Raw genomic sequence first — 13618 nt, forward strand, 5'->3', positions numbered from 1 at the left:
CTGATTTGCCCATTAAATTGGAGAGAAGGCCGACAGCTCTACGGCCGATACCTCCAACCGATACCTCCAGCCGATACCAACACAGCCGATACCAACACTGCAATTCACACCAAAACAATCTAGATGAATAAATGGCTCCACAGGTAAAAGGAATAAAATGGATTTTAGATTTTGAGGTGAACTGTCCCTATAACATATTTGCGTTTATTTTCTCATCCAGCTCTGCTAAAAATCGAAGGCAGGATTGACTGGAAACAAAACAAAGTTATAAACAGAATTTAAATCTGAACAAGAATGGATACAATCTTGAACTGTATCACATCCTGCCTCCATAAACACAAACACAATCACACACCAAAGGGCCATTAGCTCGAGACGAAGTTCGCTACCTCTCTGAACAGCCTCCATTATTTTTACCACTTTCCCTCGTGTCATTGAGGCGCCCCAAACCAACACAACATTGACATTTCCCTGTGATCCCTTGTTGACTGTTAGGAATTCAAAAAGAGCACCCAGAGCTATGAATCAAATGTCAGCCGTGGCGCTCTGGTGGAACCGTATCAATACCTGATGATGTATGGCTGGCTGTAGGGCCTTTTGGCCGCAGCAGCACCCAACAGACATGACACAGAGTCCGGTCCACACTTAGTCACCAGCAGAGGGAAGGCCGCAGGATAAATGACTCCTTCAAAAGCAAATGGACTCGCCACACTGCAAAACATCCAGCTGAAAAAGTCAAACAGCCTTGTACTCAGTCATCAAAACTATTATTTTTCTTGAAACACAGAACAATAATAAGTCAGCATTGTCGCAAAGCTTCCCCTCCACGGCTCAGAGCAGTGCTGGAGCGAGCTGGAGTGTGAATACAGAAAGGTAGCGGCGTTGTGAATCAGAAGAATAAAGCACGGCAGTTACGTTCTAAAGCACAAATAAATGCGCCTGCTCCTTTGCACAACTCTGCAGGAAGGTGCCGCATTTTGAATGAATGCAGCCAAAAGCGCACGATTCGTTCTGCCGCCAGGACCTGTCTGCGACTGACACACCGATGGCAGCACACTCTGCCAAAAGGGTTCCTTGGTGTCAGACTCCGACGGACGTGACCGAGGGGCCGTATTTGACGACCTGGGAATGAGATGGGGCCGCACACACACCCCCACGTGGTGCCGAAAGACTCCTCGCTGATTCCCAGGAACAGGGCGTAATCACTTGGAACAGTAATGTATATTCATGTTGGCATCATGTGAGCTGGGTGTGATGTTGCATTTGTGTACAGTAGTGAGTGTGTTGTACAGGCAAAAGCTGACATTGCTTGACAAGGAGACAGAAAAGCATCTGAAAGCACCAGTGTTTCTCCGCGCCGAGAGGAAAGCGGTGCTTGGCAACAGACGTTCCCGGGCGCCGTTCAAAGGGCGACGGCGGGGGGTTTGAAGCCTCGCTGATTGCCAGGGTCGAGCCCGCCAAAAGAGCCACGGCGGTATCTTCAAGAGCAGCAGAGATGGAGGCGCGGCCGCCGCATCTGGGCGGAGGCCGACACAATCGGCCCACCCTTTGGAGGGAGCTTCAGAGGAGCCGTTTGAACGGCTCGGCTCTTTCAAGACATGAAAAGCGATGCTAGATCCTTCCGTCCTCCCAAATGTTTTAAAGCCGCAGCAGCCTCTGCTCGTGTCGAAAACGGCAAACACCGGTGTTGTTGTTATTATTTCTGTGGCTCTGCTCTGACCGGCGTAAAAAATATTACAGATTCCAGACAAGAATTCACTGCTGGGTGACGCATCATGCCAAAATGTGACTTTTTTTAAAAGGTCAGTGTCTCTCTCATGATATGTCTCTGACCACATCTAGTGCATATTAGTTGTTACAATTTATGTTTAATTTCACATATATGATTTCAAGAACCCTATTAGTTTGGAGTAGGGTGCTGTATTTACTGAATATAAACTGGAGTTAAACCTGCATCACTCTGCCTCATTATTCCACAGTGCTAATAAACAGGTATGGATGCTATATATTTGCACGCTTTCAGCAATAAAACACGAAAAAGTATTCAACCCAGAAATCAGTGACAGGAAATTCCCCAGTATTCATAACTGTTGACTGTTTAAGCAACAATTAGTTGCAGTTGATAAGCAGTTATTGGAGAGCTTGTCCCTTCAAAGTGGCTAGTAAATCTCTTGGGCGGCTGTTCAATATCCTTACAAGTCTTAAATTATTACCGATGTGCAGGACTTGCATACTTCACTGTGTGATATCTGTACACAGTATATATATATATATATATATATATATATATATATATATATATATATATATATAGTATATAGTACTATACTATAGTAGTATAGTATATATATACAACTTCTCCCCTGACTGATACAGCAGATCACAACGGTGGGAATCTCTTCACACTCTCTCTCTATGCTGAATCATGTGCAGATGAATGGGAGTTATGTGGACTGCCCTCAGGGGCCTTTGGAGTGGCCTCCTCCTCCTCCTCCTCCATCCTCCCTTGGTCAACTACGTACTGTCGATGATAGACTTGTTAAATCCTCATCGCTGACCCTCTCATTTCCACCTCTATCTCCATCCAGCCTGTTTTCCTCTCTAAGTGCCTGCCTGTTCGTCTCCTCTCTGTCTCTCTCTCTCTCTCTCTCTCTCTCTCTCTCTCTCTCTCTCTCTCTCTCTCTATCTCTCTCCCCTCCCTTCCCTCTGTCTCTCTCGGGGGTAGGTCATGTTATCTTTTCGCAGGAGTCCCTCTGCTGGCCTTTGGTGCATAATGTATAAAGCCGCCGGTGTGTGTTTTACACTGTGCCTGACATTATTAAGTCGTTTCAGGCATATCACTGCTTTTATCTCCACCATGGAGGTTAATCAGAGGGGATTTATACCGGAACAACTTAGACGTGCTCCAACCGTCGTCACCCTGAACCTTTATTTTTTTTCTTCTTCTTCCCCGTTTCTCGCTCTCTGTCATTTCCTCTGCCCTGTGAATATTTTAAAGACAGGAATAGGATGTTTGTCTGTCAGTCACTTTAAACTTTGAAATGTCAAGTAAAGCAGAAATTACACAACATAAAGGCCAATTCCTCAGTAATGCTTGATGCGTTTAGCCTCGAAATAACACACATTTACTTATAAAACCAAACAAGTGAAACTGCCTGCAGTGGCATTTACCTACAGGAAAACACAATGCAACATAAGTGCATTTCTAATTTCCCAGTGATTTAAATACACCGGGGGGGGGGGCTGATATTGTGAAGGTTGTTTGGGGACCTGGCAAGCACAGGTTACAACCACACCAGATATGTCCACACACACGGGCCAGGCCCTGATAGCGTCTATGTTGTCATAACTGGTGGGGCTTGTTTGATCAGATGAAGAGAATTTAGGCAGATAATGAGTTTTAGAGTCAGTCGGGCTTAACATCTGCGATCGGTGGTTACGACTCAGTGGCTTCAGTTCGTTTTGGCTCGAATGTTGGGGTTTCATTTCCCAAATTAATGTTTGGATTTAGGCTTAAGAGCATTAGTGGCTTTCAGCAGTTGTAACCGATCAGGGGACATATGAGGTTAGCTGTGACCAAAGTTTGGGTTTTTATTTTAGTTTTATGTTTTCTCTGAATTACTGGACATTGGCAAAAACACATTTTCTCATTTTCTTTTTTCAATGTTGTGGCATTGTCATAAAATGTCTGGTTGTTTTCTGAGATACTACTGTATATAGATACTGAGTAACGAGTTATTTCAACGTGATTTGACATAAGACTCTAACGTTTGGACATTTATTATCTCACGTGGCGTTAAATAGTCTCTCCTGCAACTGCGTTCACAGTATTCTATCATCACTCTTGTGTTTTTAGAGTCTCTAATATATTAATACCAACAATAACAGTCTAATATCAGCATGCTAGCATGCTCACAATATCAACGCTAACATGCTAACGAGTAGCTGGTGTAATATTGACCATGATCTCCATTTTTGAATAGTGCGACATGTCATTAGTTGTTTTTTTTGTTGTTGTCATAAACCAATTTTTGACCTGATGGAGCCGCTATAGTGAAAGGTCACTGGATCACCAAAGTCATGACAATTCATCCTGAGGGGACATGAATTTCTGTGCCAAATTTTGTTGCAATCCGTTAAGTAGATGTTGAAATAAGTGAAAATCACCAACGTCAGCAAGATTCATCCTCTGGGAACTATGAATGTCATGGCTATCCATCCAATAGTTGTTGAGATCTTTCAGTTTGGGCCAAAGTGGTGGACCAACTGATGCCATTTCTATAGAGCCACTCTGCTAGCATGGCTAAAAATCTCTTCGTGTATTCCAAGCTGTCTGTGGTCTTTGTCAGTATTTAGATTTACAGTTCTGATTGTTCCTTCCAGAAGAACTGGGCCATAGGGATTTATTATGGCCCCAAGTCGAGAATAGGAGAGAAATAATGATCCAATTCTATGTTTAGCATCACCACTAGGAAGTATCGTCCTTGATTTTTGGATGAGGCCATCATTCTTGTGGTTGCTCATCCTACACTATGATCCTTCCCACATGTACCAGGCTTGTCGTCTTGGTCTCCACCTTTTCAAGTCTAATGAGGAATCCCTGCTTGAGCTCTGCTTTGCTGTCGGAAACCTGTGGTGCAGCATCCCGTCTCCCCCGCAATGGGGAAAGGAGCTTGGACGAGCTGTGGCAAAGACGGATCAATGGCACAATCGCTGTCCCTTGCTCCGTCTCTTGCTCTCGCGCTCCTTCATCTGCCTTTGTTTCTCGCTCTCTAACATCAAGCGTGTGGTTTTAAAGGGAAAGACCTCTTCTTATGATGACGAACGGCTGCGTGGTGCAGCCCGGCGGCCTGATCTGACTGACAATACCCCGCCGTTCAAGCTCAATTTTGGACACGCACACACACACGCGCAGAAATCTGTTCCACGTGCTGCAGAGCCATCTGGCCATCACACGGGAAAAGGTTGGATATAGTTAGAGGCGAAGGGCTGGAGTGTTTCGCAGCACTCCCCAAATTTGTACACAGTTCAACTTCTATGTGTCACACTTTGTTGTCATCTCATGACAAAACGGCATCTTTTACTGTCAATAAAAACGCAAGACAACAGAACAACCACTGACAGATGATCGGCGTGTACAAGCACCGACATATCTGTTGTTGTTTTTCTGTTTTTTTTTTCCTCCTCTGATACAGATCTGGAGGACAGACAGAAGGAGCAAAAGATTTAGGAGTGAGAGTGATTTGTGTGTCATATGGAGAACAAACAAGAGAAATCTGTCTCGCGGCAAGGAGCCTGGCTTTTTTGAGAATCTAAAAAGCCCCCAGAGGCAACGCTTCCACCAAATGAATAGATATCCATTTTCAAAAGCCTCATGCTTGGCGGCAGACGAGGGACTGGGAGAGGGAAGGGAGGGGTGGTGGTGGTGGTGGTGGGGGGGGGGTTGGAGATATCTAGGCAGAGGGCAGACACTATTAAAACTCGGAAGAATGAATTGTTAAATACCTCAATAAAGAAATATAAGACATGGCCCCGTTTTTATGCTGCCTGGGCCGCTCTGCAGGCGGGTGATAAGGTGGTGAGGGTGGTGGGTTGAAGCGTGCGTGTGTGTGTGTTTTTTGCTGAGGGCGGGGTAAAAGCAAGCCCACATCCACCCCCCCCTCACCCCCCTGCCACTCTGCACACGAGCAGTGATGTTCATGAAGGAATGACACACATGGACACACACAATCAACATGGCTGCCTCAGTTTAACACTCCACGTTTCACCGAATTAACTGAGGCACAATGTGTGGAGCATATGGAGAAGGTTATGGAAGGCCTTAAAATGCAATCACTAATGAATCTTCAGTCATCATTTCCCTTTAGAGCCTTCATGCTAAATAATAAGTAATACAATTGAGCGTTTCCTTCCAACACGCACACACTCACACTCATACCCCATCACACCTACCAGCGTGCACAGACTTCTAGGTCAGGCCACAGCTGAGAGAATTTCCCCGTTGACATTTTGTGTTTCTGGCACAATGTTGACTTCAGAGGGAAGGCAGCAGGAGGATTGTTGGTGACATTCCACATTACCTTGGAGATGATGCTGAACTGTTTACGTGCACAAACAGTTTGGGCGGGGGGGTGATGAGGAGGCAGGTAGGGAGGGATGGCTGGACAGATGAAATAAAGGCCAGCAAGGTAATCAAGATCCATATCATTTAAAAAAAGAACTGTTCTATCGATTGCTGAAAAATATTCATTACCAGAACCTTACAGCACACCAAAAGCTTTTTACTCCACTCATGTGGTTGTTTGAAATAAAGCGAATAATCATTTTATATTTTTATATATACAGTGAATACCACGACTATATGTATTTGAGAGAAGTCCCTCATAATGACGAACTAACAGAAGATGTCTCTGCAGCTCCCCTCAGCCCTAAAAACTGCCTTTTCACCACTTCCTGATAAACCTACTGTACTTATCCAGCACAAAACAGCAGACGTGCAACGTTAGCTAGTAAGCTAGCTGGTGAAATGTAGTCTAGCATTGGGAGCTAATTAGCAAGATCATTTCCTGAAGAACTAGTTGAGACCCAAAAACTGAGCTAAAAGGAAAGTGAAAATTCAAATGTATCAGTTGGCCAGAAACCTGACTCCAAAGAAGTACTAATGTTGCTTTGTGTTTGCTAGCAGGTTCACCAACACAGCACTGTGTTGGTGTTGTTCGCTGCCTTTATAGCAGGTTTAAGAATGCAAAGCAACTTTTTGCCTCGAAATATTCATGCAAATATACCAGTTTAATTTCTTTTGCAGTCCATGTGTTTTCACCACAAAGAACGTACAAGCTGTGTAGATATGAGCTGTAGCTATCTAGCTATCAACCTTTATAGCGACCATGTGCGTGCAGACCGTGTATTGATTGTGAGAACTCTTGTGAGACATTTTCAACTCACACAGATGCCTCTTTGCATTACTATGCGTTGCCTAAAATTTATTTCTCTCCACTCATTTCTTTTCATTGACTCAGTGTCATTCCACCTCTAAAAACATATCGTAAGATTTTAAATACCCAATACCAGAATTATATTTTGGCCAAATACAGAAATGCCCCAGCTCCATTTATCCTTTTAAATATCTGATATGTCTGAAAGCTATTTGGTAAATGCCAAAAACACCAGATGACGAATAATTTGTGGGCTTAAGCAGCAGGCTACAGTAACAGCATTTATATGTTTGCAATAACAACTAGCCATAAACTAACAAAAACACATCAATGAATCGCATTTCAAAAAAAATACAAGCAAGACAAAAGTTGTATTGCTGTCCTGGGCTCTCATTCACGCCACTCCCTCACCCGTACAGATCATACGGTGGTTGAACTGATCAGGGTTCAGATAACATGTACATCAACTCAGAGCGTCTTCTGTATGAGGATGCATGTTTAAATCACTGCAGCCAATTTTTCCTGAAACTAAGAAGGATGACATCTATTTTCAATCCATTATATTTAGCTCCTAGCTATCCGATCTGCCTAAGATGCATGAAATGACTAAGTGTAACTGGGGGCAAAGGTCAGTGGATCCGTTTTAAGGTTGCTCCGTACTTCAACACCTCATCTTCATTAAGGCTGAACGGGGTATTTCTGCGATATATATTTCATCCCTTGCAGCTATAGCAGTTTCCGAAAAAAAGAAGCTTGTTTTGTCCACCGTGAGGAGGCCCAGAGGAACCGAGAGCTAAATTGGTCAGAACTAATGCAGGAAAGATACCAGGTGGGGTGAGTAACACAATAGCCACTACAGCAGTTTCTGCTCTGCGACGTTTCTACCGGCGACGTATTCCGTGTGGAGCTTACATCAGTTACCTGAGACAGATTTTGAAATTCCCAAATGTAGCCGTATGGAGCAACGTCAACCTTGATGCTCATCCAAGAGGAAGCCAGCCAGCCACACGCAGGCCCCCCCTCGCCGCGTGGCAGGTCGCACTGATGTTCTGTCTGACTGAGGAATGAGATCCTTGGCCCCGTTTTTCTGCCACATTAGGCCCACACTGAAGGTGGCACTCAACTCCCCCACTGAGGAAAGAGTGTGTGTGTGTGTGTGTGTGTGTGTGTGTGTGCGATGTTAAGGAAAACCGATGTGGTAAACTATGTGAGGAATGAAGGTACAGGCAGGTGTGTGTATGTAGATATTAGCTGATGTGAACAGAGAAAGACAGAGAAAGTGGAAGATGTGTATTTGTTGCTAAGGGAACCACAGCTGTAAATCGCAGCCTATTTTCCTTTTGTGTCAGGTGATGTAGATTATGTTGTTTCCCCACTCAGGCTCACAGGATGAGGAAATTATAGGCTCTGACTCACTGTTGGCTTCTTAGTCCTGCCACATCACTGCCCTCTTATCACGAACCAGAACGAGCGAGGGAGAGAAACCTGACAACGCGGGAGGAGGAGGGTGAGGAGGCAGGGTGGTTAAAGGGAGGAGAGACAGGGGAGGATTGAAAGGCCAGAGTCTGAAGAGTCAGACATAAAAAAGATGGGAAGAGAACGGGAGGAAACGTGAGTTAACAGAATGGGGATGGGAGGAGAGAGAACAAAAGGGGAGGCGATGGGGGAGGAAGCCGGAGGGAGGGAGAAAAAGCCGGGCCGTGTGCCAGGGTCTATTCCACCTTTGCTCTCCAGGCCTTTCTGAGCTGCCACCTTCTCTCACCTCTGTAATGTCATCAATGAAAAGGCCTTTAGGAGGGACGGAGGACTTGACACGGGGTTCAGACTGTGACCGACACCAGCTGACGCTGCCAAGCCAAGCAGGATTCTGTAAGAATTAATTGGATGTCACTTTCAGGTACAGCGTACAAGGCAGGTTTTTTTTTTTACATTTGTGTGACTCATGCTGCTACAGAACTAGGAAAATTCAACATTTGGACTGATGAATAATCTGAAAACAAGGCTGTTTTTCTCTATACCTGAAAAGTCGACTACGAGGAGGTCCATGATTTTTTTTGTCAGTGTGATTTAAAGAAAGATAATCCGTTGATTTTGAAAGACTTTGGTGATAGTGTTCTATACTGCCCCAACATACACTGCATTAAGACTCTGCTGTCGTTGCCTTTTCTTCAGACTTACCAATTAATAATTTATTCTGTAAATAAGTTAGAAGAAACAAAAAAAGCAAAACAAATGCTGGTCTCCATTGATGTCTTGCTTTGTTCCATCAACAGTCCACAGCCCAAAGTTATAGTAACACTTTATAATAACTACACACTATGAAGCATTAGTTAAGTATGAGTAAACACATAATTCATCATTTATAAAGCATTGTTCCTACATTAACACTCATTAGTATACAATTTATAACAGTTATAAATGTTTTATTCTTGATTAATAAGCTTGTCTATTATCTGTTTCGTGATTGTGTTTTCATACTTTATAAATGATGGATTCCCCATTTGTAGATTAAGTATTAAAGATATTACAAACCAATTATTAAGGAGTTGTAGGTGATTAATAACATCATTTATAAAGTGTAAGTAAATGATTAAGAACTTATTTAGATGTACATTATTCATGCATTTATATATATAATGATTTAGATATGCACTAATGGTTAGGGACTATGTTAATATATGTTTTATAAACACATATTAACACTGCAATTCATGATTAATTCAGGTAGTTACTAATCATTAGTAAAGTATTTTGTGTGACCTCATCTAAAGTGAGGACTATCTATGCCTTACGAAGCATTTATAAATTACATTGAAAGGCCATCAGTGCCTCAAAAGTAACTAGTCTACCTGATGTCTACCTAATGTAGGAACAATGCTTTATAAATTATGAATTAAGTGTTTACTCAACTAATGCTTCATAGTGTGTAGTTATTATAAAGTGTTACCCAAACTTGCAAATGTTGGTTATTTTAGTTTGATGAATGACTGAAACAATAAATTGATGATCAAAATCATTGCAGATTTTTGAAATACATAATAAGTAGTAAGGGAGACTATCCTTAAATTTTGGATTCCTTAAAAATTCTCCCTCAGTGAAAGACTGCTATGACGAAGTTTGTGGAGAAATTGTCACACACACCCTACATCTATCAACATATGGCAACCAGTTAGAGCCGCAGTGGACCCCTCTGAGGACTTACAGCTTACACTTTAGTATTTCATAAGGTTACTTCTCTTTTTTCTTTTTTTTTTGCTAAGGGTGAATATCTTTGTAACATAAATTGACCTCTGAGCGTCCGGGGTCACACTGAGTCTTCTGAAGGTGTGGAGAATCCACCCACTCTGTTCATGCTGTCCCCGTCACTGCAACGTGAGCTGCACTGAGTCGGGGCTCGACTAACGTGCTCTTGGTCGGGATTGATCGCTCAAGCATAAAGTAAACAACATGAGGCTAAAAAGTTCAGACGACTTCTCTTCCCCTTGTCCGTCTCGCCAGTTGTTAAAGAGAAGTACATTCACCTCGGAGGTGACCCGTCGTGTAACCCTTAGAGCTTGATTATGCGGCGCTGCAACTCCTTCAAACAAAAGTGCTGAAAGTTAGTCACTGCTGACTTTTCGCAACACCTCGTAATCCTTCTTTCTGTTCTATTCCCCAAAAAAAGCTTCCGGCTGGCACATTCGGAGCAACAATATGTGCGTTCATACACATGGACACACACACCACAAGCTGCGAGCACGTCGACCGCCTTTTCCAACTGTGAGAGTTTTTCACAGCCCCGACGAGGGCTGTAATGTGCAATATGCTCACTTGTTCAGTCACCCTCTCTCTGTCTTTTTTTCGGCCCTTAATCTCTCTCCTTTCCCTCTCACTCTATGCATCCTTCACCCTGGCATCTGTTGACGTCCTTCTAGCTACCGGGGCCTCAATCTATCAAAAAGGCCCACTCTGCTGCCACTCTGTTGCCATCTCCTGGTGATTCATTTATGCTCTACAGGTGGCATGAAGCTCAGGGACTAAGTCCTTAATTGCCACTAGAGTAAAGAGCATTAAAGGTTGGCAGAGTGGTGGGAAAGATCCACCACTCTGTAACACTGTGTATTAAATGTAAATGTGGTGAGAAGTGTGGGTTTGGCCGGAGAGATCGGTAGCAAATCAGTTGATAAATCCTTAACAGTCTGCATTGTATGTTGTGAAAGACTTGGTGAAGTTAGTGGTGAATCCAATTGGTTGCTTCATGGCACAAACACAGGTTGTTTCCAGCATTAAACTGTGACGCTGTGCTGTTCTTACTGTGCAAAGGGAGCGACTGATCGAAAACTGATGTAAAATGAATGTCCAGCATGGTCATCCGCTGCATTAAAGCCAGGGGGAGAACAATCAGAGAGATTGAGCTGTGTCAACATTCTCTTGGATTATGTATGCATCAATAAAGAATATGAGGCTACCAATTAAACCAAAGAGTAAGCACATCAATGGTTATGTCGATATTAATGTCACGTATTACATTTGTGTGAGTTTGGTAATTTACTTTAAAATGATGAAACCCACGTAAACATAGTTACACAACATGGTCAGATAATGTGAGTGACAGCAATAGGCAATATGTAAGTATGCAGGAAACAGTTTCTACATAGGGCTTCTTTTTTCCTTACGTTTTTATTTATTTATTTTTTGGCAAAGAGTAACTTGACGACGTGTTTTACTGCCCTCTCAGATTGAAAGTTTCAAGGCTGTTCCACCTCTGACCACAGCCTGCCCCACTGATGGGTCACAGGTTTATAGATGGATGGTGTCATATTCAGTGTATATACTGTGCAGCCCCTTTGATGTAAAATAGTGATTTTGGGGGCCATACAAATAAATCCGCCTTGACTTGAACAGGTGAAGGGGAAAAAAATGCTGAGACCAGACAGACACAATGTTAAACACTTCTAGTCTGTAGTGTGGCTCAAGCTCCATAAAATGCTGGCTTGTACATTTACCAATCGTGCAACTCCATAGCATCTTTCATTTTATACTTCTGTCTCTGAGATTTTTATTTTTCAAAGCTCTCTCCATAGTAACAGAAGACGTTATACAACTGTTTTCCCAGGCCGTTCTAATCTCAAGATAACCCATTGATAATGTCAATGCACTGAAGTACAGATAAAAGCAAGATTCCTCCATAAAGACATACATAATATATATAGATGGATAAAATATACAGATAATAAAGTTTATGCCCCTTTTGGTCGTCTTAACCTTTAAGTGATGAGAATGTGAAATACTAGATCCACTGTATGTGTCCCCTACAGATACACTATGTTGAGTGATAGTAGGAAACTGTCAGTTTTGTGCGTTAAGAGGTGTACTTTCCCTGTACGTAAGTAAAGTAAAGTAAAAAAAAAAGTGTTCCCCAAAGGCAGACTGTGTGCAGACTGAAATCACAATACACTAGAGGAAAGCATCAATGTCTCACCTCAAATAGTTCCTACAGTGATCTTTGCTCCATAAAGTTATCCATACTTCTTTATTTTGTGTAGTAGCAGTATGTGCAGTTTGTTTTTGTTACAACACGGCATGTGGCAAACTGTCATGTTTTCTACTGAACGTGTTGTGCTGTATGGTGGCGTTGGAAACGTCTCTATAATGATGTACAGAGAATGTCTCATTCCTTCATGCGCTCATAGCTTAACACGTAAATTGACCTTCAGGTCAACCTCCCAAAAAACTCACTGCATTACCTTACCTGAACAGATTAGGGAAGTAGAATATTACACAGCAAAATAAAAATACAAAAAACCTGTGAAGTCGAAGTTGAAATTAAGGGAGCGATTGTGTTTTTCAGGTCTTTGCCGATTCAATATTCCACTTGGTGAGGGAGAAGTACCGGTCGCTGGTGGGCGGCTGCAGTCCTGCGCACGCTCGACACAAATCCCTGGCAGGCATCGTAATGACCCGAGGTATGGCAAATTTCATTGACTTTTTATATATCACTTTGAATTATTGAAGTGGTGCAATATAGAGAGAGTGAGTGAGGGAGGTAAAAAAAAAAGAAAGAAAAGTGAGATAGGGGAGGAGAAATAGGAAGGGGGATGGAATTCTAGATTGAGAGAGAAATGATAAACTCAATGTGGGAGGAAAGAGAGAGAGAGTCTCGAATCCTTGCTGTACATTGCACTCCTTGCATACCTTCCTGATGAATTATTGACTATTCAGAGTCTCTGAGGAGAATGCGACACGGTAGTGAGTGTCAGTCATCCCCACTGCATGTCGGCCTTGCTGTGCTCAGGCAGCTCTGACAGGAGTTCCAGATGCCACAGTGGAAGTCTTAACTAGATCAGCTCAAAACTTAATCTGAAACCCGACTGAGTGACACACTTAAGGAACAGTGAGGAGGAGGAGGAGGAGGAGCAGGAGGAAGCTTCCCACTGCTGTTCTCCTGCAGCGTGAAACAATGACTTATTGCCACACGTTCATCTTTCATGTGTGGTGTTTGTTGCGCGAGACATCAGGGCCTCCCACGCACACACACGTGCACACATAAACACTGACCCATACAGTACAGAGAAACCTTGACTCACTCCACAATATGTGCACTGATGCTCACATACAGTAAAGCCCAGAATCGTCTCGTGTGAAATTTGTACAAAACAAGCTTTTTATCTGTTTATGAAGCATTGGTGAACATTTGAAGTAGA

General features: G+C 43.0%; 1 protein-coding gene across 1 annotated transcript in view; it reads left to right on the forward strand.

Annotated features, from left to right (window-relative positions):
* adarb2 (adenosine deaminase RNA specific B2 (inactive)) overlaps positions 1–13618 on the forward strand; it is a 153847-nt gene that overhangs the window by 113930 nt on the left and 26299 nt on the right. The window contains exon 4 of the mRNA XM_076112641.1: positions 12766–12880. Within this exon, the coding sequence (XP_075968756.1) occupies positions 12766–12880 (115 nt within the window). The remainder of the gene's footprint in view (positions 1–12765; positions 12881–13618) is intronic.

The sequence above is a fragment of the Anarhichas minor genome, unplaced genomic scaffold (genome assembly GCF_050575085.1).
Source record: "Anarhichas minor isolate MPS153535 unplaced genomic scaffold, ASM5057508v1 ptg000050l, whole genome shotgun sequence".
Classification (NCBI taxonomy): Eukaryota; Metazoa; Chordata; class Actinopteri; order Perciformes; family Anarhichadidae; genus Anarhichas; species Anarhichas minor.